Below are 24,073 nucleotides of genomic sequence, written 5' to 3'. Positions count from 1 at the left end.
TTCCAGGTTTTTCCAGATGAAATTTTGAAAGTTTATAATTCAAAAAATAACTCAAATTTTCTAAAAATTATAAAGGGTGACTTAGGGTATCATCGGCAGGTTTGTTCTCTTCGTCATGAGGGATGTATGCCGGCCAAATTGCCTGAAACTTGATCATATTCAGCTTGGTTGGGAAGGATTTGATGCCAACTATGAGTTCAACAGGTTTCGAATGGGGGGTTTCATGACGAAGAGAAAAAAAATGCCGAAAATACGTAAGTTCCCCTACTCTTCAGAAATTCTTTCAAGATTTCTGAGCATAATTCCTGGAATTTCTTCCAAAGTTTCTTCCTGGCTTTCCGCAGGATTCTTTCACACGAGATATCTGTTTAAGTACGTCCCGATATTCCTTGCAAAGGTTTTCCTATACACTTCTAGAGATTCTCGCTGGATTCCTCCTGAAGATCCATCCAAAACTATTCAAAGTTTCTTCAAGAATGTCATTGGTAGAGCCTCGTAGCCATGCGGTTAGAGTCCGGGTGGATGAGGGTTCGATTCCCACTCCGAGCGATGAAATGTTTCACGAGAATAGCTTCTTATCCGTAGCCACTCCGTGTTAAGTTTCGTTCAATCGGTACAGCCGCCGGCTGAAGTCAGTGTCCATGTCTTTTTTAGCGGTTTTCCGGGATAGCTATCCATAAACTATTGGATTTTTACCGATAGTTTTCCGATATTCCTCTTGTTTTCCTCGCGGAACTTCGTCCGCAGCTGCTTTCAGGATTCCATGAGGTTTTCAGAATTCCTCCTTCTCGATATTTCTTCTCGGGATTACTATTACCTAGAACTTTTTTCGAGATGTCTCATTTTTTTCTCAGGTTTTTCCTGAAGTTCAAGATTTCTTCAATAACACTTTACGGAGTTTCTCGCAAGATTTTATTTGAATTCCCTCGAATATTTCTCCATGAATTTCCTATAAGGTAGGTCAGTTATCTCAGAAGACATTCTGAGGAAAACCCATAGAAGAATCCCTGCAATTACTTTGGGAGAAATCCCTAAAGGAGTATCCAGAATCTCGGGACAATTTCTGGTAAAGATTCCGGGAAGAATTTTGGGAATAATGCACAGAATATCTGTAAAAACTCTCAGGTGGATCACTGCAAGAAATCCAGTACAACTACAAGAAACAGCCTGGCTCTGAAAGAATGCAAGATAAGAATTCAATGAGAAATATCAACAATAACTCCTGTGGAAATCCCAGAAGGCACCCTGGAAAAAAAATCTTAGGAGAAAATCCAGGGTAAATTAAGAAAAGCTCTGAGAGACATCTCATGACCAACATCGGAAGGAATCTTCTGAGAGAAGTTCCAGGAGATACTCCGAAAAAATCTCAAGGAAAAACTTCAAAATAAACCTCGCGAAAACTTTTAACAAATTCCTGTAGGAGACCAGGAAGAAAGCCCAAAGCAATGGTTTGAAGATATCACAGAAATCTCTTGAGGAACTCTTGCAGTAAATTCGTGAAAACTCCTTCAGAAACCCTTGGAGGAACTTTAGTAGAAACCCCGGAATAACTCCTTTAGCAACTCTGAAAGACATTCTGTGAAGTTCTTCTGGGGAAGTCCCAAGAGGAACACCGGAAGGAATCGGGTAAAATGTCCGTGAGGAGTGCCGAAAGAAATTCCACGATTTATCCCGACAGATATTCTTATAGAGTATTCGGGATAAATTCTGGAAGAAATCCTACGAAGATTTCTTTGAGCAAAACACTGGAGGAACTCTGGGAAGAAATAGCATCCCCGTGAAAAACTCCAGGAGAAATCGGTTGGTATTCAGGAATCCTGGAAAGAATCCGGAAGTATACCTTTCCTGAAAAAAATCAAAAAGGAATACCAAGAAAAATAGCGTCAAAAATGCGGAAGGAATTTTATAAGAAATCCTGGTTGATATTCCAGGAGGTATTTTTAAAGAAGTTCCAGAAAGAAATTCTGATGAAATTTTTGGAAAAAAATCTTGTAGCGAAATTTCTATATGGATTTGTACTACCAGGTTCATACGACCCAATTTTTTTTTTTATCGGAGTAAAATTTCCCTGAGTACTCAAGAAATTCCCTGAGTATTCCAGGTTTTTGTCTGTTAAATAAAATTCCCTGAGGATTCCCGGTTTTCCAGTATCGACTTTTCGAACCCTCCCAGCAGAATCCCGTTACGAATGAGTGTTATCAGTTTTGTACATATTAATTCCGCCCTATAATGCTTATCCTTCGACAGACACGCGTATTTTGATTACCACTTGTAATCTACCTCGGAAGATACACTCATTCGAAAATATGTGTTTCAATTGAGCAGTATGACTGTAATCATAGCCACGGTAAGCCTCTTTCAAGAAAACACGTTCTACAGAAATTGTTTATAACATTAGTAATTAGTTCTATTTTATCATGTTCTCAAGCTTATTTCACACAATCAATATTGTACTATGCATGACAAAAAACGATAAATAAAAAAATGGATACATTCTTTAGCAAAAGATCAAACTTTTCCTTATTTTAATGCACTTCAACATAATGCCACGTTATTTTTAAACTCTATAGAATGTATGAAGTCAATATTTCGTAAAACTTTTTTCTAAATAAAATTGTGTAGCTGTCATTATGATTAATTCGTCAAAATTCATTGATAAATTTTAATAGCTCATTCACTGAAACGTTTTTTTCTTCTACGGCAAGCCATACTCGTTATTACTCGTCGTCAGCTACAAGTGCAGGCGAAGGATATGCCTGCGACGTTAACAATCGCATAAACCAACCAGCGGGTGGCACACCTTAAATACCCGCCCGATCCACGCCTTTCGACGAACTGTGAATAAAGCAACGACTTCCATCTATGCCGATGTTTAACTGGTAAATAGTTTGCCGCTCCTTTTACTACAGCGCTCATGGAAAGGCTTTAGCATGCTTACACCTTGCAATTCTGTTTCCGCCGTCGTCGTTAGTGTTAAATTTCACATAGCCAAAGAGTATGAATCATTTGTGTGGTGACGTATTTAAGTCCATTCGACACAGTTTTGCTAAAATCTAGCAACTTCTTGGTAAAAATGTTGCTTTCAATGAAACAAATGTTTGGTGCCGATGCTTTTGGATATACTGTAGGAAATACCAAGGGAAATACAACGTACGGAAAGCTACAGATAAATATTTAACGTCTCCTAATAAATAAAAATCTCTTTTTTTTCGTAGAAATGGACTTATGTTGTTCTTGCATAGAATTTTTTATGAATAGGCAAGGCTGGCAAGACTCTCTCTCTGTTGGAACGTACAGTCTGTATATTGGAGTCCACTTCTAACCGTTAACACTGCACTGGCAGACGACCGGGCGCGATAAATTTGATCCTTGACACACGACCAGCAGCCAACAGACATACAAAAGCGCCCCTGGTAGTTGTGATAAGGATCTTCAGCTGATAACACGTAAAGTGCTGCGTGAAAAATTGATGAGCAATGGACCAAGAGGCGGAAGCTATCCTAGAGCATGAAACCGACCTGGGACTACGAGTGTGGCATCTGTTGTTCCTATGCCTCGGATCGGTGTTGGGTGTCGTCATTATGTTGTGCTGCTGTTTCCGATTCCGGATTCCGCGGACCAAGCAGGACATTGAGGCGGATTACCATCGCAAAAAGCTGACGAAGAAGTTTCGCGAGCGATTGGACTGTATGAACAATGCCGAAATCGATGAGATGGATTTGATGAAAGGTTGGTTGGTGGGGAGTGTTCTACAGGTTTCGGGGTACTGAGCTAGTGTAATCTTTTTTTTATAGCCCTGGAACGCGTACGTGAAGAATGTCTTTTGGAGCAGCAGAAAAATGTGACTAAGGAAATTGACGAAAACGAAGATAATCAGTTCGTGAATGATGTATTCGGGAATGTCTAAACATTTTGCCGTGATAGGTATCAACCGTTCTAGTTCAGTAAGTAAGATTGTAATTGTAAAGCACATATAAATTGTTTTCTTTTGCTTATCTTATAAATTGCAGAAAATAAATCTTGATTTATTCAACTAAAAATAGAATGCATTTTAGTGGAAAGATTACAAACTGATTGACTTTCTCAAATAATTATAGATGGCAATGAATGAATCACCCCTGCTGTTTCGCCGTCTCCTAAAACCATAGAACTAGGCCAAAAGTCATTCTCAAATATACAGTGACCCCACAATTTATGAATCGGCAAAAATTACCACAGTTTATGGATCACTCATTTGATCAACATGGTGATTCATAAATAGTGTACAAAATTAAGGTGATTCATCGGTGTGGGGTCACTGTAACCGATGTTTTTACAAATTGTGACCTAAAGGCATGAGCGTAGCCAGAGGGAAGCAGGAGGGTCAAGAATTTCTCCTGTGATATGTTTAGAGGTTTCTCCAGTGGTGCTCCAGCCCAGGTTGATCCAGTGTTGTTTCGATGATCCCTTCAGGAATTTTCCAGGGATTTCCTAAGATCCTCTGCATTCACCAGAGATCCTTTTAGGTATTTCTGCAGGTGTTTCTTCAGAGATTTCTCCATGTATGACTTCAAGAATTCCGCTTGAGAAGTATTTCTACAGGAATTTCTTCCAGAAATTCTTTTAGAAAATTTAACTGTGAATGTACAAAAATTAATCCAGGAATTACTTATAAATTTCGTACAAAAAATCCTTTGGAGTCCATCCAAGGATTCCTTCAATTTTTTTTTCAGAAATTACTGCAGACATGCATAGATTTAGATTGTTTTATGGATTCCTACAAAAATTCTTCCAGGAAAGCTCTCCTGAAGTTTCCTAAAAAACTACTCATGGGATTGCTTCCGGGATTCCTCATGGGGTTTCTTTAGCAATTTCTCCAAGAACTGATCCAGGGATTCCATCGGGAATTCCTTCTGTGATTCATTCAGGAACAACTCCAGCGGTTATTTTAAAAAATCCTCCAGGAACTTTTCTTGGGATCCCTTTAGGGATTCCTTCAGCAATTCTTTCAGGAGCTCCTCCAGAACTCAATCCAGGATATCTTCCAGGAACTGTTAAGATATTCCCTTAGGAATTCCATTTGGGATTGATTCCAGAATTCTTGCTAGAATTTCTTCAAGAACTCCTCCAGGGATTTCTTCAGGAGCTGCTACAGGGCTTCCTCCAGGAGTTCCTCCATGAACTCTACTTAGGATTCCTTCAGGATTTCTCCAAGAATTTCTTCTTCGATTTCTTCAGTACTTCCACATGGGATTTCTTCAGAAATTCTTCCTAGGATTCCCTTAGGAATCTCTCCTGGAATTTCTTCCTGGAATTCCTTCAGGAACTCCTCCAGGGATTCCTCTAAGAATTCGATCAGCAATTTCTTTAGGAACTCTTTCAGGAATTTCTTCAGGGATTCGTCCTTGAATTGCTCTAGTGATTCTTCAAGGACTTTCTCTAGGGATTCACCCCCGAATTCCTCCAGGGATTCCTCCATAAATTACTTAAGGCATTCTTTCATGGGTTATTTCAGGATTCCTCTATCGCTCAAGACATTTCTCCACGAAATGATCCGGGTATTCCTTCAGACATTCCTCCTGGAAATGATCCAGGAATTCCTCTAGAGATTCTTCTATGAAATCATCCAGAGATTCCTGGAGGAGTTCCTCCTGTGATTACTCCGGGAATTCCTCCAGGGATTTCTATAGCAGGGATTGCTCTAGGTATTCCTTCAAGCAAGGATGGGAACACTCACTTGCAAAGAGTTACATTCACTTGCTGTTTTCTCAGCTCAGAAGCTTGCAATCAAGACACGATGTATGGACGACTTTTGCCTTGTGGTTTTGTCTAAAAGTTTGCCGAATGGAGTAAGGGTCGAACACGCATACCGAAGTCGGGAGGGAGTGGCGAAGGCAACTCTTCAAGAGGTGAATGTAAATTACACTCACCTCATGGAGAGTCGCTTTTACAGCTCTGTCACGACTTCAGTATGCGTGTGCGACCCTTACTCTATTCGGCAAACTTTTAGACAAAACCACAAGGCAAAAATCGTCCATACATCATTTCTTGGTTACAAGCTTCTGAGCTGAGAAAACAGCAAGTGAGTGTAACTCTTAACAAGTGAGTGTTCCCATCCCTGCCTTCAAGCATTCCTCCAGAAATTTCTCCAGGCATTGCTCCAGGTGTTTCTCCAGCGATTCCTCCAAGAATTCCTACAGGAGTTCCTCTAGGCATTCCTCCAGGATTTCATCCTGGAATTTCTCCAGGAATTCTTCAAAGAATTTCTCCAGAGATTAGCTCAGAAATTTCTTCAGGAATTCCTCCAAGAAACGATCCAAGAGTTCCTCTCGAGATTCTACTAGGAAATCATCCAGAGATTCCTCCAGGGATTCCTCTACGCATTCCTCCAGAATTTTATCCTAAAATTTCTTCAGGAATTACCCCTGGAATTTCTTCAGCAATTTCTCCAGGAAATGATCCAGAAGAATTTCTCTAGATTCTTCTAGCAAATCATTCAAAGATTCATGGAGGAGTTCCTCTAGAGATTCCTCCAGGAATTCCTACAGGCATTCTGCCAATTTATCCAGAGATTCCTCCGGGGATATCTCCAGGAATTCCTCCAGGAAATTCTCCAGCAATTCCTCAAAGAATTCCTCCATGAATTTCTTCAAGAATTTCTCCATGTAATGATCCCGAAATTTCGCTAGAGATTCTTCTACGAAATGATCCAGTTCTTCTAGAGATTCCTCCAGGAATTCGTACAGGCATTCTTCCAGAAAGTCATCAAGAGATTCCTTTAGGAATTTCTCTAAGTTCCCAGGAGGTTTCCTCCAGGAATTCCGCTAGAGATTCCTCCTGGAATTTCAACAGGCATTCCTCCAGGGGTTCCTCGAAGCCTTCCTTCAGGAATTCCTCTAGGGATTCCTTTAGGTATTGCTCAAAGGATTCCTCCATGAACTTCTCCAGGAATATCTCCAGGTGTTTCCAGTGGCGTCGCGTAACCTCACTTTTTACCTGTGCACCAAGTATAAATTCTTGAATTTTTTGAGCAAATTTGCTTGTAATAATTAGAAAATGACGAGAATAGCTGCTTTCACTCATTTCTGTTTTGATTTTGATCATAAATCCCCTGCAATTGCAAGTTTTAGGGTCGGTGCACAGGTAAAAAGTGAGGTTACCCGACGCCACTGGGTGTTTCTCTAGGTATACCTCCAGGCATTCCTCCAGGATTTCTTCCAAGAATTCCTCCAAGAAGCCCTACAGCAATATCGAAAGATATCAACAGATTCCTCCAAGAATTCCTCAAGGAATTCATCTGGGTATTCCTCCAGGATTTTATCCATAAGTTTCTCCAGGAACTCCTCAGGTAATTCATCCAAGAGTTCCTCCAAGAATTACCAAGAATTTATATGTAAGAAATAATTACAGAAACTCCTATCGCAATCTCTAAAAAAAAATCAGGGGTTCCTTCAGAAATTTTAGAAATCCTTCCATCATATTATTCAAGGATGCACACAAGGATTTCACCAGGATTTGTATTGAAATCGTTTTTAAGATAATTTTGGAAAGATGCAAACAGGAGCCAAGAAATTCTCCAAAAGTTATCCAGTAATTCTTTCACAATGTTCTCCAAGAAATCTTTTAGGAGTTCATCTACGGATTTAATCAAGAATGGATGGATCTTCAAGATGGATTCAAGAAAACCCCTGCAGCTCCCTCGAAGGAATTCCTTCAGAAATTCGTCTTGCGAATCTTCCAAGAATATATTCTGGGATTCTTTCTTTTTCACCTAAAACCCTTCAAGAACTTAACTATTGATTTTTTTTCAGGAACTCCTCCAGAAATTCTTCTATAAGTTTTTGTAGGGATGTTTTGAGGATGTTCCTTTAGAAAGTCCTTCAGAGATTCTCCCAAAATTTTGTCAAGGGACTAAATGCTTTTACGAAAGCTTCAGTACATTATGACGGATATTTCGGATCAGTAACAACACATATCCTAACGCTTGATGTATCTTACACGTTTCTTTTATTAAATTTAATTTGTTTCCTCGTTATAGTTTCGAAATGTACCGCTATTTAACATGCTGTTTTCTGGTTTTGTTCGCGCTCTGAATTAGTGTATTCTAACGGTGATCTATTATACGCCCTATACCGGTTTTGATCATTAGGTTCCTCTTCACTTTAGTTCCCATAAAATAAACGCTTTTTTGCTATCAACTTACTATGACGGTCATGAAGAGAACTAGACGTTGTTGCCTCACAAAACATGCTGTCACTCTATTTAATTTCTTGTAGTTATCCTTGTTTTGGGGATGAATGTGTTTCCGTGTATGTGTTGCATAATTAAAGGGAAATAAATTCATGCTCTTCCTCCACTGTCACTCCAAAAATTTGAGGCAAATTTCGTCTTTGCTCGTAGATTGATGTTATAATACAAAAAAAAGATGTTTTCCTTACGAGGTCATCGAATCTATTGCTAATTCTAGCTAATCGACTTCCCATTTCTCGGTTTCAAAATACAACTTTACAGATTTATCTGCTCATTCATATTATAAACATTATAACTGACTACTCATAAACAACATTGGTTTAGTATGGTTGTATATCTTGCTTGCTTCATTTCTTAGTCCTATCGAGTTTGATAAAAAGTTTTAAACTACATTTGGGGGCATTTGTTTAAGCTTCCATGCTTTCGAGCATGGTCGTACTTTTAGTTTTACGGTGTAGTTTACTCCCTGCAGGGACGGGTCTAATCTCCGAATTGTGCGACGCATTTCCTGGATTTATTCTCGCGCACTTTTGAGGGTGTTAGTACTGTACTAATTAGGATAGGGAGAGGAGCTCTAGTTTTATTGCTCGTATGTGTGCCTCGTACACCATTAGTTAATTGCTACCTAGTAGTGCCCCCGTCTCTTGCTCTCATCAATAGCTTTCACTACTCTTCTCATTCCGCGGCTGTACTTGTGCTACTTTTGAATCGGTCTAAATTGCTTCGTACGTCTCAATCCAGCTGGGTAGCAGTCCGTCAATTATTCCAATGTTATTGGCTTTTCATCGTTTCAAAAGAGTAGGTATTATTGGATTCTTGCAAAATGGTCAGCGTAAGGTTTGGAACATTGTAAAGCTGATTGTAAATTGGAATATGTGATGTATCTGCCCAAAGGGGTTTTCTAATCAGTGATCATGCTGGCACATTACAACCTACTTTCCGAACTATGATTTTTGTGTAGTGATTTAAATCTAATTCAGAAAGTCATTATTTTAGTTCAAAAGAAGTATAAATAGTAAGCACAGACATTTAACCAGCATGTCGGAAAGTGTTGAGCAGCATAATACGTCAATTTTTCGCGAAGGTGTTAGTCAAAAATATAACATTTTGTTAGGGACAGCATTCACATAAGGAGGATACGATGGATGGATGGGAGGAAATAGGATTGACTATAAAGCATGTCATGAGACCATCATATTTTTGGTGCACGAAACCGGAATATAGAACCTGTAAACATTCTGCACTTTGGACAGAATCGATAGCCATTTGGGAGTCGGCTGGACTTCTGGCCTTTTATTATAATTAATTTTACAGTAACGGTTAGTTTTACTTGTTGTTGGCAGCGACGATCAAGGAATTTAACTGCTAATATTCTAATAATGATTTTGTTTTTCCAAATGTATATATTTGTTGAGTTTTGCTCCCGGCTAATCTTTTCATCCGGGGTTCTGTTAAATGCTCAATTTCATCACTATTGTTCTTAGCGATACTATCATGCATATTACAATTACATTTACATCCATAATATTTGCACAATGGAAAACTTTTCCCGTTTTTTCGCCCATTCGTGTTCTGTTGATTGGATTCGCAAAACTCACTGCTGTTTCAATTCGGTTTCCACTTACTTGCTTTTTACAGCTCGGACATAAACGACGAAGAAAAGCGATTAAACATTATTGAATTAAGAGTAATGACAAAGTAAGATACAAACATGACAAATGATTCTCATTCCATATGGATTAAAATGATGTTTATTACATTTTCCACATCAGTGACAAACCTACACAGTAAAAAATCGGTGTAGATTGACAACTTTCTAAACTATATGGCAAACACTTGAGCACGACGCAGAGTTTTGGATTTGTGCATGCTTACATACTTTTTTTCTGACAAAGCATAAATCGTAATTTAAGAGTTAATTTTCGTTTCATGTACCATTCAAGTAAATGTGCACTCATTAGTAAATCAAAAAAATACTAGAAAACAATCTACAACAATCATAAGTTACCTATTTGGTTAACCCGCATTGCATTCATTTACCGAAAACTTGAGTCAACTTCAAATGTCATCGTGACATTCCGACCACTTTTTGTAACTTATTTCATCAGTACACTTGATTCAACCGTAATGCGTTCCGACTCATCGCAGCCCAAGCTTTATTAGAGTAAATATTTACTTACACATTTAACAACTAGATGTCCGATGAGTTCCAAAATCATTCTTTTCTGATGAATGATCGCCCACTGAAAAGGGAATAATATTCGCAATTTGTAAACGAAAAGCAATAGGAGCAATTGCGTGAGCAAAGCGGGAACAACACTTACGTAATGGTTTTCTTTTCCGTATTTTTCGGCTCGGGACGAGCACGGTTGAGCACCTTCAGGAATTCCGACGTTTTTGCTCGCATTCGTGAATGGATGTACGCTTTCGAACACTGGAATTAGATATTTTGGTAAACGAAAGAAATGACCGTTACTTACTGCGAAGACCACTTTATCAAGAAGACTTGCAGCACTGCCGAAGATCGGGAGTCACTGTTACCAGCGCCACCACGGATAAAGGTGGAACTTTTTATGATAGTGTGTGTTAATCTTCATACTCGCACCAATACACTCTTACACTTTTATACAAAGGTACCACCTTAACTCAACAGGCGGCAGTTCCGTCGGTGACGCTTGCCGTTAGTATGGGAAAATAACAGAGTTGCATGTCTTCTTGATGAAGTAGTCTTCGCTTACTGGCTAACATTCTATCAACTCGACAGAAAAGATTATTATGACTGGTTAGAATTTTAAGCTAACTGTAATATCCGTTAGAAACTTATGTTGAAGAAATAATTAAAACATCTAAAAAAATCGTCTAAGTTCCTCAAAATCAATATAATGCAATTTTGGTCTGCAAAACGATGAGTCAATAAGGAGAGCGTTCAACATAGCTCTGGTCCTCAAAAGTTTCTATCTCATGCTTCCACAGGTCAAGCGATGACAAAGACCGCCAGCTAAGAGTTGTGTGCTTAGCTGGTAGTGCAGCCTGGGCACTGTTGTCCTTCTGCCTTCAGCTAGATTGAGGAGGTACGACCCGAGCGTCTGTTCACCAAGGAGGTGTGGCTCAAACTGCATCTGTTCTGGCATCCAGCGGCTGAGTAAGGAAGGCTGAATCACACCTAGCTAGACCCAAGGTGGTAGCCCCATCAGTGTCGTCGTCCCAGTGTTGGTTGGGACGTTAAACATAACATAGGAGAAAATACGACTCGATACAATCGGCAAAGACCCATGCGACGAAAAAAGGACTACGATTGGAAATTTGGAACATGGAATTGTAAGTCACTTGGTTTCGCAGGATGTGACAGGATAATCTACGACGAATTACATCCCCGCAACTTCGACATCGTGGCGTTGCAGGAACTTTGTTGGACTGGACAGAAAGTGTGGAAAAGCGGGCATCGAGCGGCTACCTTCTACCAAGCTGTGGTACCACCAATGAACTGAGAACAGGATTTATGGTGTTGAGCAAGATGCGACAACGTATGATCGGGCCCTACCAACGGAAAAGCAGCTTGGCGCAGCTACACTTGAAGATGGCTGGAGGGACATCCGATCCGCCATAGGTAGTACCTCGGCTGCAGCACTAGGCTTCGCGACACAGAATCACAGAAACGACTGGTACGACGGCGAATGTGAACAGTTGAAAAACGAGAAGAATGCAGCAAGAAGAATGTTGAATCACCGTACGGAGGCGAATGAGGCACGTTATAGATAGGCGCGGAACAGGCAGAACTTAGTCTTTCGGAGGAAGAAGCGCCAGCAGAAAGACCGAGATCGCGAAGCGGATGGAAGAGCTGTACCGCGCTAAGGATACAGGGAAGTTCTGCGAGAAGCTGAACCGCTCGCGCAGAGGCTTTGTGCCACAAGCCGACATGTGCCGAGACATTCACGGGAATCATCTCACGAGCGAGCGTGAGGTGGTCGAGAGGTGGCGACAGCATTACGATTAGCACTTCAATAGCGATGTGTTGCAAGCACCGAAGGTGGCGTGGTAACAGATCTAGGATTACGTGGGCAGGATGAAAGATTTCCAGCCCCCAACCACCAAGAGATGGAGGAGGAGGTTGCTCGGTTGAAAACCAACAAAGCCGCTGGAGCAGATCAACTACCAAGCGAGCTACTAAATTACGGTGAAGAAACACTGCACTGTGGGAAAAAATATGTATAAAACGCGAATAAATTCTATATCTCCGCTCGGAGTGGATGGATTCGATTGAATTTTTGATATGAACTGCCAAAATCTCTACAGTTTCAGATAAGGAGGGTGTAATTCGCTGCACGATGCTGGAAATCAGTGTATTTAGTTCGTTTTACCCCACTCTCTCTCACACAGACCATTTTGAGAAAATCCTCATGTATTCCCGACTGGCGTACAGAACAAATTACTTATTTAATTCGTATTTATGTAAAAACTTTCATAGTATCGGCAATTTGACATAGGGTTGGTCCAGCTCTTAAGGATTGCGTTCTATTCCGGGCGGAGATGAATGTGAAGTTTCAAAGAAATAGGGGATATCAGGGTTATTTGAAGATATTTCAATTTTTAAGGCCGTGCGGTGAGCCAAATCAGCTCCATTCGATAATACGGAAGTTTTTACACTAACACGAATTAAATAAATAATTTATTTTGCATTCCAGAATTTTTCGAAAAAGATGAAAAGAGAGATAGTGTGGTAAAACGGGCCCGATACACAGATTTCCAGCATCGTGCGGCGAATGACACTCTGCATATCTGAAACTGTAGAGATTTTGACAGTTCGTGTTAAAAATTCATTCGAATCCATCCACTCCGAGCTACATATATCTCTGCTCGGAAGTTATTCGCGTTTTATACATATTTTTTCCCACTGTGCACTGGTGAGAGCACTACACTGGGTCATGACCAAGATTTGGGAGGAGAAACTATTACCGGAGAAGTGGATGGAAGGTATCGTGTGTTCCATCTACAAAAAGGGCTACAAGTTGGATTTCGGGAACTACCACGCGATCATACTACTGAGCAATGCCTACAAGATACTCTCTCAAATTTAATGCCGCCGTCTATCACCGATTGCAAGAGAGTTCGTAAGTGCAATATCAGGCTGAATTCATGGGTGAACACGCTACAACGGATCAGATGTTCGCACACCGCCAGGTGTTGCAGAAATGCCTCGAATACAACGTGCCCACACATCACTTGTTCATCGATTTCAAATCCGCTTATGATACAATCGATCGAGAACAGCTATGGCAGATTATGCACGAATACGGATTCCCGGATAAACTGATACGATTGATTAAGGCGACGATGGGTCGAGTGATGTGCGTAGTTTGAGTATCAGGGACACTCTCGAGTCCCTTTGAATCTCGCAGAGGGTTACGACAAGGTGCTGATCTTTCGTGCTTGCTGTTCAACATTGCGTTAGGAGTGTAATAAGGAGGGCGGGGATGATATTGATATTATAGCCTGCAAATTTGAGACGATGGAAACGTACATCCAACAGGAGAATGAAGCCAGGCGAATCGGATTAGTCATTAATGTATTGAAGACAAAGTACATGATGACAAAGAGCGCCAGGGAGGAATCACTGCGCCCGCCACCCCGGATTTCTATCGACGGTGATGAAATCGAGGCGGTTGAAGAATTGGTGTAGTTGGGCTCACTGGTTACCGCCGACAACGACACCAGCAGAGAAATTTAGAGACGCATTGCGGCAGGAAATTGAGTTTACTTTGGACTCCGCAGAACTCTACGAAACAAAGGCCGTCGTCACACGAAGGTAACTATCTACAAACGCTGATTTGACCAGTAGTTCTCTATGAGCAGGAAACATGGACACTCTACGTGCAGAGGACCAACGCGCCCTTGGAGTTTTCGAACGTAAAGGTGTTGCGTACCATCTACGGCGGAGTGCAGATGAAAGACGGGACTTGGGAAAGATGAATGAATCACGAACTGCATCAGCTGCTGGGTCTCCAATTAGCCTAGTGCTAAAGGCTATGGATCGCCAATCCGGAGACAACGGGTTCGATTCCCGTTCCGGTCGGGAAAATTTTCTCGACTCCCTGGGCATAGTGTATCATTGTACTTGCCCCACAATATACAAATTCATGCAATGGCAGGCAAAGGAAGCCCTTCAATTAATAACTGTGGAAGTGCTGAAAGAACACTAAGTTGAAGAAAGGCAGGCCAAGTCCCAGTGGGGACGTAGAGCCAAAAAGAAGAAGAAGAAGATCAGCTGCTGAGAGAGCCAACCATCGTCGACACCGCGAAAATCGGGAGGCTATGGTGGGCGGGTCACGTCATCAGGATGTCGGATAGCAACAACCCGACTAAAATGGTTCTCGAGAGTCATCCGACCGGTACAAGAAGACGTGGTGCACAGCGAGCTAGGTGGGTCGATCAAGTGGACGAATAGGAGGACACCGATCGACCTGACGTTGACCACAGATTATATAAGTGTATAAAAGAAACTAACGGCGGCAAGTACCGAATGAATACTATTTCCTGATGTTCTGCTCAACAGAGAACGGTTAGTAAGAACTAAAAAGAAGCAAATCTAGTACGGCATGAAGAAACTGTGACAACTGAAGCGCAGAAAAGCATCAGTCAAAACGATATGCGAAAGTTTTATGTAACCAGCAGTGTATTGAGAACTACCGAATATGATCACCAAATTATAAATATTTACCTAGTTTCGACTACATGGTGAAATATACAAGGCTGTTTTTAGAATTGCAAAATAAATTCTAATTTATTATACGTCAAATTAAAACATAGTCAAATGTTGCACAACAGTAACTTTTTGACGGACCATATGAGCTAATGCCAGAAAGAAGACAAGGATAAACTAAAAATCTACAGATACTTCACTTACCTTAATATGATAATGCAAGTAATCACGGAACATATGGATTAGATTAATTGTGTTATCACGTGTTTCTTTTGATGTATGCCTTGGAAATAATACTAAAACGAAGAAGGAAGAACATCATTAAATGGTTCCTATTCTCAAGAGTCTCGTCAAAACCGCATACCAAACGTAACATATCCGATGTTCTCCCCTACCCGTGCACCGGTGTTGGCCAGCTCGAGCGGAGGTTCCCTGTGGGAGAACAGCACTTGCGGTGCCGTGTGTGATGCCCGCCGTCCTTCGCGCAGCTCTTGCATAAACACTTTGCCTAACACTACGTCGTCCTCGTCGCGGAATATCGTACTAAACACGACCGTCACTCGGTCTGACTTTGCTTCCACGTACCTGTTGGGGACATTCGAAAAAGAAAAAAACATTACTCTTGCACACCTAGCAAGGAAGAGCAAATCGCCCCATCGCCGGCTTACATAGTCTCGTCATTTCGGTAGTTGATCACCGCTCGCTTCTGGCCTTCGCCTTCTCCTTCGCCCTGGGACTGGAAGTCGAAGTACTTTTCGAACACCGACGCAAAACAGTTTCGCTTCAGTAGGCCGATCTTCCGCACAATTTCCTCCCAGTTGTCGGGGATCTGCTCCAGGTCGACCAGGACCGAAACGTTGTAGCCGTCTTCCGGCGTGATGAGCAGGTCTCCGTACTCTCGCTTTAGCAGTTCATCTGCTCCGTGCTCCTGTAGCTGTTTGTAGAACTTGAGCGATATACTCGTCTGTGGGTAGGAGAGAAACGAAGGAATTGAATGAAAACGTTTTGTTAAGAAGAAGGGGATGTTTTTTAATTATCGTACAAATTGGTACGAAGGTTCTCAGGATTTAATATTTTTTTCATAGGTAGGGTTCATATATAGATACCTATATGAACAAAAACTAAATTGAAAAAAAAAATCAGGGTCGCCTAATTTTTCGGAAAACTTCAATAGAAAACAAACATTTTCCACAGACACCATCTACTTTGAAAACTCATAACTCAAGAGCGAAGCATCGTACGTAGACACATTTTTTTTGTGAAATCTTTTTTTTTTTGCTAGGTTTCTAGCTGCATTCTGACTAGAGTTGAAACCTCTACACTAGACCCGAAGATAGAAAAGAGTACGTAATCTTTCAGAAGCAGTTTGTCAGCCGTACGCGGAAAATGATATCCATTAAGACACTGTTGCAAACTGACTCAAAAAGGTACGGTAGAAGACTGGAAAGTTTTCAATTAGTCAGTCAGTCAGGATTGGCCTATGTAGTGCTATGGTCACACGGTTTGTGTTTGTCTTCTTGTTTGATTGTGTGGTATGGTTCAATATGTTTTTCTCCTCGTTAAGGCAGTTGTCGTATGTTTGTTTTTTTTTTCATCGAATCAATCGAACCCCGTGTGTTAAAATATAGTCGATCCTGTGTCAAATTGTTTTCTTGATTTCAATAATCGTTTTCTACTTCTCTGTGTTCATCTCTTGTGTCCTTAAATTGCCATCGGTGCATAACCCACAGAAACATGTTACTGATCTTCTGATATTTTTCTGTTGGTGTCATAATACCATCTAAGAGATAAACAAAAATACGCCAAGTTGGTCAGTTGATTGCAATAAAATTTTAAAATAATAAAGATTGCTTGTCAACTATTATGTATTCATCCCCCTACAAATACTATGAAAAATATTCAAATTCGTTCAATTGTCCTATCGGTCCTACCTAGATAAATCATGTCATTTTCTCAAGCGTAGCCTAGAAATGTCAACCTAGCCCTACACAAGTAACGTTGTTCAGTTAATAAAAAGCAGTCAGTTTTTGTCCAAAATGTCACGTCGAACACATTGACGTCACAATGCTTAAACACTTAAACGTTCGAACGTTAGCTTCGAATCTATCAGCACAATTAAGTGCTGCAAATCTCCTTCCCACTATTAATTCTTCGGTCAATTTTAATTGCTTTATAGAAAATATGACCTACTAACATTGTAAAAATTCGAAAAAGCGACTATGACATTAATAAATTACTCATCAAAATCAACCGAGAAACGTGGGAAATAGATCCCAAACAACATTTTGAAGTCATCTGGCTGTAAAAGGTTCCAAAACCTGTCACGAATCCTATAATACTTTTATTAGGATTTGTAACGATCACCAAAACCTTCTTAAATCCAACCGACTTGGAACTATTGCTTGGGAATAGACTCTAATGCATAGGTTCCCAAACTTTCAGGTCTCGCGACCCCCTTTTGCCAGCAGACGTAGTTTTCGCGACCCCCCATAGAAATTCCCTCATTTGTTGTCTGTTACAGTAAAATATTTTACTGTCCCTCGCGCCCCCTGGATCCCACAGTTTGGGAAACCATGCTCTAATGAGCCCCGGTGGTTCCTCCGTGTTTATCGAGCATGTCTGATGCATATGATCAGCTATACTCCATCTGCAGCAGCCGGTTCGTGATGAACCATTGGAGGCGCATTAAAGTGTTAAAAAGGTGATATGTTTCACTAAAGAACACTACATTACAATAATCAAAATGAAACTCCTTTACTTTAATACCGTCAACCCCTGCGAACTTGGCCAGTGATTATACTTTACCAGCAGTTTTTGAGTCATTTTCTCCAGAACTTATGCCATAAAACCGTCCTAGCATTCTGCCAGGAATGATTACCATATTTTTTTCATGCATTTTTATTGAATTATGTAGAAATACATTTAAAAAAATCAAAAACTCCCGAAATTTTTGATTTTTATTCCATTTTTATGAATTATTAGGTACTTCCTAACAGTACCTCCATGATTCCGTTAATATCAGTGTTTTATTTTTTAGTAACTCATCATTTTGAAGATGCAATGACATGTTTATACACAGAAAAAAATATGTAATTAAAATCCAGCGAGAAATCATGCACATAAAGGGAATGCTAGAGTTAGTGCACTTTTACATGAGATATACTGTAAAATTACATAACCATCGTGTAAATTTCCGCCAACCATCGCGTAAACCATCATGGACTCCAACCGGTTACGTGAATATTAGCGGAAATATACGATTGTAACGTAATTTTACATGATATCTCATGTAAATATGCACTAACTCTAGCATTCCCTTTATGTGCATGATTTCTCGCTGAACTTTACATGAATATTTTTTTCTGTGCAGTTACGGTTAAGTTATTTTTATTTATTTTCACATGTTTCTTGGAAATTTATTGAAATAATTGTTATGGTGAATCAGCTGCCCAAAAAAATATCCAGAATGACCTTCTAAAGGAAATCCTGGAAGAATTTCTAGAGGAATTCCCGGTGGACTTTCTAGAGGAATTTCCGAATAAACTCTTTAAGCAGTGGCGTCGCGTAACCTCACTTTTTACCTGTGCACCAAGTATAAATTCTTGAATTTTTTGAACAAATTTGCTTGTAATAATTAGAAAAAGACGAGAATAGCTGCTTTCACTCATTTCTATTTCGATTTTGATCATAAACCCCTTGCAATTACAAGTTTTAGGGTCGGTGCACAGATAAAAAGTGAGGTTACGCGACGCCACTGTCTTTAAGTAATTCACGGAGGAACTCTTAGAGGTACACCTAGAGGAATTCTCGGATGAACTTCTAAACGAATTTCGAAAAGAGCATCTAAAAGAATTCCCTGATAAACTTTTAGAGTAACGTTTGGGAAAACTCCTGGAAGAATTCCGGAAACAAATCTTAGAAGAACTCTTAGCAGTGAAGAGAATTGTCAGACAAAAGAGGCACAAAACTAGCAACAAAGAAGGTGCGATGATTACTCTTTATCCCTACTGGTAACAGATAATGACATGATCTCGACATTTTTTGTTGCAGACAAAACGGAAGCTGAATTTGTTGCGTACTTTTGAACTCGTGAATAATCAATTATTGCTAACCCAAAGTCTAAACTGTTTGATGATAGAGCTTCACCAGAGTTGCAGTGTTTACCGACTCGAAGTTACCGTTCGAAAATCGCAATGCAAGGCTTAAAAATCTCTAAACTCGTGGTGTACGATGTTAATCCCATTATTTTCAAGTTGGGACAAACTTATGTCGCATGGGTTTGTTTGTCGCAACAAATACAGGTTGCGACATTGTCATTATTGTTGCGCGATGGTTGAATTTTGATTCACTGGGGCGGAGGAACTCTTAGAGGAATTTCCGGAGGAATTCTTAGGGGAATTACCGGTGGAACTCATAGAAGAATTCTCGGAGGAAATTCCGGGCATTCCTTGCGCAACTCCAGAAATATTTTTAGAGCAACTAGTAAAGTAATTGCCAGAGGAATTTTCGGAGGAACTCGTAGAGAAATTGCCGAAGAAATTAGAAAAGGAATTCAAGGAGGAACTCGTAGAGAAATTACCAGAGGTTTTCATAGATGAGTTCTCGGATGAACTCCTCATGGATTTCCTGGAAGAATTTCTTGAGGAATTCCCAGCCAGATTTCTAGAGCAACTCCCGATGGAACTCCTAGAAGAATTCCCAAGAAATTCGTGAAGAAATACCCGGAAGAACTCGTAGAGAAATTCCCGGATGATCTCAGATACTTCTAGAGAAATTCCTGGGAGAACTTCTAGAGGAAAGTTCGGGAAAATTCTTAAAAGACTTCTTGAAGGAATCTTTTGGCATACCCAGTGCAAGTTCTAGAAAAAACTTATATAGCAACTCGTAGTGAAATTGCCTGGGGAACTTCTTCCCGGTGAAACTCGTAAAGGTGTTTCCGAAGATGTTCGAACTCCCGGAAGTACTTAGAAAGTCACGGTGAAACTCTTAGTGTAATTCTCGCAAAAAAATTGGTGAGGAATCCCCGAAGGAACTCGAAAGGGAAGGAACTCGCGGAAGAATTCCTAGAGGAAACCCTAGAGAAATTCCCACAGGAACTTCTAGAGGAATGTTCGGAGAAACTTCTGGAAGAATTTCCGGGCGAACTTTTAAAGAAACTCCTGGAAGAATTCCAGGAGGAACTGCTACAGAACTTGCCAGTAGAACACCCAGAAGAATTCCCGGAAGAACTCCTGGAGGAATTACAGGAGAAACTCCTAGAGCAATTATCGGAGGAAGCTTCGGGTATTTCCAGTGCAATTTCTATGAACTCTTAAAGGGATTCCCGTAAAAATTCGTTAAGGAATTCCCGGATGAAATCGTTGAAGAACTCGTGGAGGAATTCCCGGAGATGCTCCTAGAGAAATTGTGTGTGTATTTGGTTTTGAAGAGGGACTTTAACCTAGTGATCATTCGTCCCTCTCTGCCGGTGGAAGCATAATTGTCCCATGTGCATTTTTGGCAATATTGAGATTTTGCAGCCCATGACCATGTATCGTGGGGTACTATCATATGGGGAAATAAAAATAGGTAGTTTGTTCCGAAAATTGTTGAAAAAATGCATGGCCGATTTGTAACATTCGTGACGCATAAGCGTCACGTTTCATTGGAAATCCTATGGAACTATAAAATCGCTCTAAAACAAAAAAATAGTGCTCAAATTAAAAATTGGTTGATGTTAGAACACGATTCAGCACTTATACTTCATAGTTGAGACAATTTACTTTTTTCGAACTTTGGACGCAATTTTCTCGATTGTCTGTTTTTGCACATGGGGCATTTATGCGTCCACCGGCAGCTCTGTCCTAGAGGAATTGCCGGATGATCTCCTAAAGGAATTCCCAGGAAAAACTTTTATACTTCTAGATGAATTCCTGGAGGATCTCCTAAAAGAATACTCGGAGTAACTCTTAGAGGAGTTTCTAGAGGAAGTACTACAAAAAGTCTCAGTAAAACTTCTGTAGCAATTCCCGAAGAAACTCCTGGAGGATGTCTCGGAGGAAACCCTCTGAATTCCCGAAGGACCTTCTAGAGTTCCCGGAGGAACCCTTAGCGCAATGCTTGGCGAAACTGCTGGAAGAATCCTAAAAAGAGTTGCTGGAGAAATTTCATCTCTTCTGGAGATGAACACGACAACATTTATTTTCCAGAATCACCAGCATTTTCTTCAATCTTCGGAATCCCTAGATTCTTTTTTTCAGTCATCAGTTATCTTCAGGAACCCCCGGTATCTTTGTGAACTCGTTTTAATTCGAAGGACAAACTCTTTCACTTTTTTAGAACTCTTATTAATTTGTACCAAAAAAATGGACCACCGCTGAAAACGACGATACAAATGTTACATACATAGACTCTTTCTTTATTCTTTAATCGCTTAACCTTACAGCTCTTTTGTCCACTAGGGCACTGCGTGAGCGATTCCAATTGGCACTTACTATTTGTACAGCGCCTAAATGTATTCTAATCTTATTCTACTTAATCGAACTGGTTGCCTTTGCGCTGCTGTCACTTTTCAACTCTGTCCATGGTAGAATGATGAGCACGAGGATAATGATGTGTGGCTCTTGGTCCTTTTCCGATTGAGAGTCCATTATGAGTTACCGTTAGCCGATATCCAGGTTTCCGGGTTCGTTGGAGCATATGCTCTGAAGAGGGTCAGGTGCCAGCCGCTCTCGGGGGGAAGAGCAACTGACGAAGAATTACAAGTGCCGGGGCTAGGATCGAACCCATAACCATCCACTTATGAAGTGAACCTGTAGCCCACTACGCTACGGGCCCCGGATTTGCTTGATATTGTAATGAAATAAAATCAAGAAATAATTTAATTTATCAATGTGTTTTTAGATCGGCGTAGGAAATTGGAGTTCGGCGGCGTAAGCGGCGGCGCGCCGAAAAATAATCGGCGGCGGCGGCGTGAACCGAAAATCGGCGGCGCTCACTTCTAACCACAGTAAATATCTATCAGAAAGAAATAATTACATGATTGTTACCATCAGCGATTTGATCAAAAATACCTTTAGGGATTCTCTTCCATAAGGATCTGTTTTCTGAGACGCCTCATTGACTTCAACTGTAAAAAAAACAATTCAGGGTTTACTTGGAAGGTTTTGAGTGCACTACTGCTATCAAACCAACTCAAGCTATCGGAAAATGCATTCCAAAGTGTCACCTGCACGCTGCAGGAGACACAATCTCATGGCAATTTCCAATATCAGCCACAGTCACCCGGGACGGGATCGTTTACTGTGTGAGTCATTGACCTACTACTGCCATGCAGGAGCACAATCAACCGCTCGGATAAACCGATCTCGGAATAAATTAGATAATGATCACCGTGATGTCGTGGATGCACTGCACATACAGATAACTTTTGCTTTCGCTTGCCAATAAGTAGCAGACGGGTAGCAAACAGGCCTTGTATGCTAACGGTAACACCCGGGCAGACAACTACGCCGACGACGCGAGTTCGCTGTTTTAGCTAGTTTGATTGACTAATATACGAGTCAGCATGATAGTCGCGCGCGGTATGCTATGGGTGGGTACTAAGAGATCTCCCGTGCCCGCAGTAGTTGATACTTACTCTCACTTTAGTTCTGTCGCCGTTGATGTTGGAAATGTGAAATAACACACCATCAAAGTCCGCCACAGTGACATCTATGGATTCCGCTTTGTTGCTGCAAGAGACAAAAAAAAACAAAACAGTGATTATGAATAAGCGTCGTGACCATTGAATTAGCTTTTAGAGGATGGTTTGGTTTGATACACGTAGCGAGCGGCGCTCACACAGTGCATGATGCAAATGAGCAAAACGGTGGTGAGGTGTTTGAATCTAACGCCTCTGCATATAAGGGTGGTTTGATGGGTATGTTTTTATTTCACTTGTCTGGAAGGCGTTTGAATGAGTCATCGCTATGAATAAACAAATACATTCATTTCGCAGGAGGTTTATTGGCGGTTAACTGTCAGCTCTTTGATTTGACGGTCTCCTGGCGTCATATTGATAGTAGGTAGGCTAGGGTATGTGTGCCATCAGTAATCTCACGCTCCCATATTCATCCTATTCGAAAACAAGCGATTAAGGCATCGATTGATTCCGTTCTTTTTGTTTTCATGGGTGCTCACTTCTAATAAAAAATACAAAAATAAGAAACAAAACAAACAGTACTTCAATCCTTTGTTTTTCGTAGGATGAAAATGGGAGCCACATGATTAATAAGGGAACCAACACCCTATAAGAAATATAAAATTCTTAGGTGTTCGTATGACGTAACTCGTAGGCGTTCGTGGATAGTGTTCGCAACAATGAAAAGAATTGAGTAAATTTAGTATATGATGTAATGAATATCGATCCTAAGCAAGAAACTAGTTATCGGGTTATTCCATTTAATTGTTATATGGCTATTTCTGAATCAGTTGACTAATTGAAGAAAATTTCCTATTTTAGTATTCAATTCAATTAAATACTAATATATGACATTTTTTTTTCAATTATATCAAAGACTAGTAGATATATCGCAACTTATAGGCCAATTTGGCCCAAATGGGTTCTAGAATCACCGATTTGGTCTAGAAAAGTTATGTTTGTAAATTAAATTTGAAATGTTTTTTGAATGTTTGCTCTAGCATAAATTCCACCAAAACCCTTTGTGCCACCCCTAAATATCAGCCGAAATCGCTCATTTTTTCACAGCTCCCTTATTTCGACTAGTAGTAGATCACTTTCCACTAAGGAAATCATATCCCGGAGATTTTTCAAAATTAGCCCCACCCTAGTCCTATATCAACTTTTGCGTAGAACCGACCGGGTTACGAGTAACCTTAGGGAAACCCAACCCTGATTATAACTTTAGTCGTAGGCTAAGCTGACAGGGAAGGCTTCTGAAAACATGAGAGCAGAGTGCAAAATGTTCATAGTCATTGACTGAAAACAGCACGAATTTGAAAGATTCTGAACTGAATATTCAAAACAAACAAATTTATTTTTGCTCTCCGTCTTCACACAGTCAGTCAATTCGTAGTTATTGAATATGAAGCCGATCGAGGAACATCTTCATAATTACCTACGTTTATGGCTACGATTCTTTCCAAAAATACTCCACAACAATCAAA

At 40.4% G+C, this 24,073-nt stretch overlaps 2 protein-coding genes across 2 annotated transcripts in view; one reads left to right on the top strand and one right to left on the bottom strand.

Moving 5' to 3' along the window:
* Positions 1 to 2,710: 2,710 nt before the first annotated feature.
* Positions 2,711 to 4,296, top strand: LOC134288964 (transmembrane inner ear expressed protein). The gene is made up of 2 exons (XM_062854900.1): positions 2,711 to 3,729; positions 3,795 to 4,296. The coding sequence occupies exons 1-2, from the start codon at positions 3,477 to 3,479 to the stop codon at positions 3,905 to 3,907; spliced, it is 366 nt and encodes a 121-aa protein (XP_062710884.1). The 5' UTR covers positions 2,711 to 3,476; the 3' UTR covers positions 3,908 to 4,296.
* A 6,072-nt stretch (positions 4,297 to 10,368) lies between these two features.
* LOC134287652 (probable actin-related protein 2/3 complex subunit 2) overlaps positions 10,369 to 24,073 on the bottom strand; it is a gene marked incomplete at its 5' end in the record, with an annotated part of 28,013 nt that continues 14,308 nt past the window's right edge. Inside the window, 6 exon segments of the mRNA XM_062850025.1 lie at positions 10,369 to 10,472; positions 10,554 to 10,663; positions 15,131 to 15,222; positions 15,291 to 15,511; positions 15,595 to 15,890; positions 22,545 to 22,638. Of these exon segments, the coding sequence (XP_062706009.1) occupies positions 10,445 to 10,472; positions 10,554 to 10,663; positions 15,131 to 15,222; positions 15,291 to 15,511; positions 15,595 to 15,890; positions 22,545 to 22,638 (841 nt within the window). The 3' untranslated portion in view covers positions 10,369 to 10,444.

This window comes from Aedes albopictus, chromosome 2, assembly GCF_035046485.1.
Source record: "Aedes albopictus strain Foshan chromosome 2, AalbF5, whole genome shotgun sequence".
NCBI lineage: Eukaryota > Metazoa > Arthropoda > Insecta > Diptera > Culicidae > Aedes > Aedes albopictus.
This window is presented reverse-complemented; position numbering and strand designations above follow the sequence as displayed.